This window comes from Oncorhynchus gorbuscha, unplaced genomic scaffold, assembly GCF_021184085.1.
Source record: "Oncorhynchus gorbuscha isolate QuinsamMale2020 ecotype Even-year unplaced genomic scaffold, OgorEven_v1.0 Un_scaffold_11355, whole genome shotgun sequence".
In the NCBI taxonomy this organism is placed as follows: Eukaryota; Metazoa; Chordata; class Actinopteri; order Salmoniformes; family Salmonidae; genus Oncorhynchus; species Oncorhynchus gorbuscha.
Window position 1 is genome coordinate 2,117 of NW_025753929.1, and position 6,851 is coordinate 8,967.

At 46.2% G+C, this 6,851-nt stretch overlaps 1 protein-coding gene across 1 annotated transcript; it reads right to left on the minus strand.

Moving 5' to 3' along the window:
- Window positions 1–4,304: 4,304 nt before the first annotated feature.
- On the minus strand, window positions 4,305–6,083 carry LOC124030417 (V-type proton ATPase subunit H-like; the record flags this gene model as incomplete). The annotated part of the gene is made up of 2 exons (XM_046341766.1): window positions 5,927–6,083; window positions 4,305–4,422 (listed from the first exon to the last, which is right to left on the minus strand). Coding segments are annotated over exons 1-2 (246 nt in total), but the record flags the coding sequence as incomplete, so codon positions are not given.
- Between the last annotated feature and the right edge of the window lie 768 nt (window positions 6,084–6,851).

A 6,851-nucleotide genomic window follows, 5' to 3' on the forward strand; every position in this document is an offset into this window, starting at 1 on the left:
AGATATGGCTTTTTCATTGCAACTTTGCCTAGAAGGCCAGCATCCCGGAGTCGCCTCTTCACTGTTGACGTTGACTGGTGTTTTGCGGGTATTATTTAATGAAGCTGCCAGTTGACTATAAATGTATAGTATTAATATAGTATGTACCAGTTATTGACTAAGACTTTATAGTATTAGCTCCCAGGTGGAACAGGGGTCTACGGTACTGCATCTCAGTGCAAGAGGCGTCACTACAGTAACTGGTTCGAATCCAGGCTGTATCACACCCGGCCGTGATTGGGAGTCCTATAGGTCGGCGCACAATTGGCCCAGCGTCGGCCAGGGTAGGCAGTCATTGTAAATAAGAATTTGTTCTTAACTGACGTGCCTAGTTAAATAAAGTATAATAACAAACAGTTGAAGACATTACGTACCAGTTGGGGACCATGAGTTTAAACCAGTACCTAGTAGTAGTAGTACGTACCAGTTGGGGACCATGAGTTTAAACTAGTACCTAGTAGTAGTAGTACGTACCGGTTGGGGACCATGAGTTTAAACTAGTACCTAGTAGTAGTAGTACGACTGGGTTGGGGACCATGAGTTTAAACCAGTACCTAGTAGTAGTAGTACGCACTGCTTGGGGACCATGAGTTTAAACTAGTACCTAGTAGTAGTAGTACGTACCAGTTGGGGACCATGAGTTTAAACCAGTACCTAGTAGTAGTAGTACGTACCAGTTGGGGACCATGAGTTTAAACCAGTACCTAGTAGTAGTAGTACGTACCAGTTGGGGACCATGAGTTTAAACCAGTACCTAGTAGTAGTAGTACGTACCGGTTGGGGACCATGAGTTTAAACCAGTACCTAGTAGTAGTAGTACGTACCGGTTGGGGACCATGAGTTTAAACCAGTACCTAGTAGTAGTAGTACGTGACCGGTTGGGGACCATGAGTTTAAACCAGTACTAGTAGTAGTAGTAATACCGGTTCAAGGGGACCATGAGTTTAAACCAGTACCTAGTAGTAGTAGTACGTGCCGGTTGGGGACCATGAGTTTAAACCAGTACCTAGTAGTAGTAGTACGACCAGTTGGACCATGAGTTTAAACCAGTACCTAGTAGTAGTAGTACGACCGGTTGGGGACCATGAGTTTAAACTAGTACCTAGTAGTAGTAGTACGTACCAGTTGGGGACCATGAGTTTAAACTAGTACCTAGTAGTAGTAGTACGCACGGTTGGGGACCATGAGTTTAAACTAGTACCTAGTAGTAGTAGTACGTACCAGTTGGGGACCATGAGTTCAAACCAGTACCTAGTAGTAGTAGTACGACCGGTTGGGGACCATGAGTATAAACTAGTACCTAGTAGTAGTACGTACCGGTTGGGGACCATGAGTTTAAACTAGTACCTAGTAGTAGTAGTACGTACCGGTTGGGGACTATGAGTTTAAACTAGTAGCTAGTAGTAGTACGTACTGGGTTGGGGACCATGAGTTTAAACTAGTACCTAGTAGTAGTAGTAATGTACCGGTTGGGACCATGAGTTTAAACTAGTACCTAGTAGTAGTAGTATGTACCGGTTTTGGGACCATGAGTTTAAACTAGTAGCTAGTAGTAGTAGTACGTACCGGTTGGGGACCATGAGTTTAAACTAGTACCTAGTAGTAGTAGTAATGCACCGGTTGGGGACCATGAGTTTAAACTAGTACCTAGTAGTAGTAGTACGTACCGGTTGGGGACCATGAGTTTAAACTAGTAGCTAGTAGTAGTAGTACGTACCGGTTGGGGACCATGAGTTTAAACTAGTAGCTAGTAGTAGTAGTACGTACCGGTTGGGGACCATGAGTTTAAACTAGTACCTAGTAGTAGTAGTACGTACCGGTTGGGGACCATGAGTTTAAACTAGTAGCTAGTAGTATAGTAGAAGTACGTACCAGTTGGGGACCATGAGTTTAAACTAGTACCTAGTAGTAGTACGTACCAGTTGGGGACCATGAGTTTAAACTAGTACCTAGTAGTAGTAGTACGTACCGGTTGGGGACCATGAGTTTAAACTAGTACCTAGTAGTAGTAGTACGTACCGGTTGGGGACCATGAGTTTAAACTAGTAGCTAGTAGTATAGTAGAAGTACGTACCAGTTGTGGACCATGAGTTTAAACTAGTACCTAGTAGTAGTAGTTGTGGACCATGAGTTTAAACTAGTACCTAGCAGTAATATAGTTGTAGTACGTACCAGTTGGGGACCATGAGTTTAAACTAGTACCTAGTAGTAGTAGTACATACCGGTTGGGGACCATGAGTTTAAACTAGTAGCTAGTAGTATAGTAGAAGTACGTACCAGTTGTGGACCATGAGTTTAAACTAGTACCTAGCAGTAATATAGTTGTAGTACGTACCAGTTGTGGACCATGAGTTTAAACTAGTAGCTAGTAGTAGTATAGTAGAAGTACGTACCAGTTGGGGACCATGAGTTTAAACTAGTACCTATCAGTAATATAGTTGTAGTACGTACCGGTTGGGGAACATGAGTTTAAACTAGTACCTAGTAGTAGTAGTACGTACCAGTTGGGGACCATGAGTTTAAACTAGTACCTAGCAGTAATATAGTAGAAGTACGTACCGGTTGGGGACCATGAGTTTAAACTAGTAGTAGTAGAAGTACGTACCAGTTAGGGACCATGAGTTTAAACTAGTAGCTAGTAGTAGTAGTACGTACCAGTTGGGGACCATGAGTTTAAACTAGTACCTAGTAGTTGTAGTACGTACCAGTTGGGGACCATGAGTTTAAACTAGTACCTAGCAGTAATATAGTAGAAGTACATACCGGTTGGGGACCATGAGTTTAAACTAGTAGTAGAAGCACGTACTCAGTTGGGGACCATGAGTTTAAACTAGTACCTAGTAGTAGTACGTACTCAGTTGGGGACCATGAGTTTAAAGTAGTAGTAGTAGAAGTACGTACCAGTTAGGGACCATGAGTTTAAACTAGTAGCTAGTAGTAGTAGAAGTACGTACCAGTTGGGGACCATGAGGTTAAACTAGTACCTAGTAGTAGTAGTACGTACCAGTTGTGGACCATGAGTTTAAACTAGTACCTAGTAGTATAGTAGAAGTACGTACCAGTTGTGGACCACGAGTTTAAACTAGTACCTAGTAGTATAGTAGAAGTACGTACCAGTTGGGGACCATGAGTTTAAACTAGTACCTAGTAGTATAGTAGCACCGGTTGGGGACCATGAGTTTAAACTAGTAGTAGTAGTACCCAGTTGGGGACCATGAGTTTAAACTAGTACCTAGTAGTAGTAGTACGTACCAGTTGGGGACCATGAGTTTAAACTAGTACCTAGTAGTAGTAGTAGTAGTACGTACCAGTTGTGGACCATGAGTTTAAACTAGTACCTAGTAGTATAGTAGCACCGGTTGGGGACCATGAGTTTAAACTAGTACCTAGTAGTAGTACCAGTTGGGGACCATGAGTTTAAACTAGTACCTAGTAGTAGTGCATGCCAGTTGTGGACCATGAGTTTAAACTAGTAGTAGTAGAAGTACGTACCAGTTGTGGACCATGAGTTTAAACTAGTACCTAGTAGTAGTACCTAGTAGTATAGTAGAAGTACGTACCAGTTGTAGTAGTAATAGTAGCAGCAGTAGCAGTAGTCGTACCGGTTGGGGACCATGATTTTAAACTAGTACCTAGTAGTAGTACCTAGTAGTATAGTAGAAGTACGTACCAGTTGTGGACCATGAGTTTAAACTAGTAGCTAGTAGTAATATAGTTGTAGTACGTACCAGTTGTGGACCATGAGTTTAAACTAGTAGCTAGTAGTAGTATAGTAGAAGTACATACCAGTTGGGGACCATGAGTTTAAACTAGTACCTAGCAGTAATATAGTTGTAGTACGTACCAGTTGTGGACCATGAGTTTAAACTAGTAGCTAGTACCTAGTAGTATAGTAGAAGTACGTACCAGTTGGGGACCATGAGTTTAAACTAGTAGCTAGTACCTAGTAGTATAGTAGAAGTACGTACCGGTTGGGGACCATGAGTTTAAACTAGTACCTAGTAGTAGTAGTACCAGTTGTGGACCATGAGTTTAAACTAGTACCTAGTAGTATAGTAGAAGTACGTACCAGTTGGGGACCATGAGTTTAAACTAGTACCTAGTAGTAGTAGTACGTACCAGTTGGGGACCATGAGTTTAAACTAGTACCTAGTAGTAGTAGTAGCACCGGTTGGGGACCATGAGTTTAAACTAGTACCTAGTAGTAGTAGTACCAGTTGGGGACCATGAGTTTAAACTAGTAGCTAGTAGTATAGTAGAAGTACGTACCAGTTGTGGACCATGAGTTTCTGCACGGCCAGCAGGGCGTTGTAGCGGACCAGCTGATCGTCATGGTGCATGTGGTTCATCACCAGCTGTTTACCTCCAAGCTGCTCTATCACCCTGACACAGAGATAAACACTGGTTATATAAACACCGAGTGGACAAAACATTCCCACAGTTGTCAAGTTGGCTGGATGTCCTTCGGATGATGGACCGTTTTTTGATATATGCAGGAAACTGTTGAGTGTAAAAAAAACAGGTGCGCCTGGCAGCTACTACCATACCCCGTTCTAAGGCAGCTACCACCATACCCCGTCTAAGGCAGCTACCACCATACCCCGCTCTAAGGCAGCTACCACCATACCCCGCTCTAAGGCAGCTACCACCATACCCCGTTCTAAGGCAGCTACCACCATACCCCGTTCTAAGGCAGCTACCACCATACCGTGGCTACCACCATACCCCCGCTCTAAGGCAGCTACCACCATACCCCGTTCTAAGGCAGCTACCACCATACCCCGTTCTAAGGCAGCTACCACCATACCCCGTTCTAAGGCAGCTACCACCATACCCCGTTCTAAGGCAGCTACCACCATACCCCGTTCTAAGGCAGCTACCACCATACCCCCGTTCTAAGGCAGCTACCACCATACCCCGTCTTCTAAGGCAGCTACCACCATACCTCTCGCTCTAAGGCAGCTACCACCATACCCCGTTCCTAAGGCAGCTACCACCATACCCCGTTCTAAGGCAGCTACCACCATACCCCGTCTAAGGCAGTTCTAAGGCAGCTACCACCACCAGCTATAAAGGCAGCTACCACCATACCCCCGTTCTAAGGCAGCTACCACCATACTAAGGCAGCTACCACCATACCCCGTTCTAAGGCAGCTACCACTCATACCCCGCTCTAAGGCAGCTACCACCATACTAAGGCAGCTACCACCATACCCCGTTCTAAGGCAGCTACCACCATACCCCGTCTTAAGGCAGCTACCACCATACCCCCTGCTTCTAAGGCAGCTACCATACCATACTACCATACCCCGTTCTAAGGCAGCTACTACCATACCCCGTTCTAAGGCAGCTACTACCATACCCCGCTCTAAGCAGCTACTACCATACCCTAAGGCAGCGTTCTAAGGCAGCTACTACCATACCCCGTCTAAGGCAGCTACTACCATACCCCGCTCTAAGGCAGCTACTACCATACCCCGTTCTAAGGCAGCTACCATACTACAGCATACCCCTTCTAAGGCAGCTACTACCATACCCCGTTCTAAGGCAGCTACTACCATACCCCGTTCTAAGGCAGCTACTACCATACCCCGTTCTAAGGCAGCTACTACCATACCCCGTTCTAAGGCAGCTACTACCATACCCCGTTCTAAGGCATATGTTGTCCTAATCATTACCCCTCTGAATGGCACACAGACACAATCCATGTCTCAAGGTTTAAAAATCCTTCTTTAACTGGTCTCCTCCTCTTCATCTGCACTGATTGAAGTGGATTTAACAGGTGACATCAATAAGGGATTATAGATGTCACCTGTTCAGTCTATGCCATGGAAAGAGCAGGTGTTCATAATGTATTGTTCACTCAGTGTATACTGTGTGTCCTTACCGTTTCCCCCGAGGGTAGTGTCTGACATATTCTCCAACATCATGAGCAGCTACAGCAATAACCTGAGGGTCATCAGATACCTCCAACAGCCGAGTAAGGATCCTGAGGAGGGAGAACATATAACACATAACACACCCTGACACCAGATACCGCCTCTTCACCCTGACACCAGATACCGCCTCTTCACCCTGACACCAGATACCGCCTCTTCACCCTGACACCAGATACCGCCTTCACCCTGACACCAGATACCGCCTCTTCACCCTGACACCAGATACCGCCTTCACCCTGACACCAGATACCGCCTTCACCCTGACACCAGATACCTGGACACCTGACACCAGATACCGCCTTCGCCCTGACACCAGATACCGCCTCTTCACCCTGACACCAGATACCGCCCTTCACCCTGACACCAGATACCGCCTTCACCCTGACACCAGATACCGCCTCTTCGCCCTGACACCCTGACACCAGATACCGCCTCTCTTCACCCTGACACCAGATACCGCCTTTCACCCTGACACCAGATACCGCCTTCACCCTGGACACCAGATACCGCCTCTTCACCCTGACACCAGATACCGCCTTTCACCCTGACACCAGATACCGCCTTCACCCTGACACCAGATACCGCCTTCACTCCTTGACACCAGATACCGCTCTTCACCCTGACACCAGATACCGCTCTTCACCCTGACACCAGATACCGCCTCTTTCACCCTGACACCAGATACCGCCTTCACCCTGACACCAGATACCGCCTTTCACCCTGACACCAGATACCGCCTCTTCACCCTGACACCAGATACCGCCTCTTCACCCTGACACCAGATACCGCCTCTTCACCCTGACACCAGATACCGCCTCTTCACCCTGACACCAGATACCGCCTCTTCACCCTGACACCAGATACCGCCTTCAC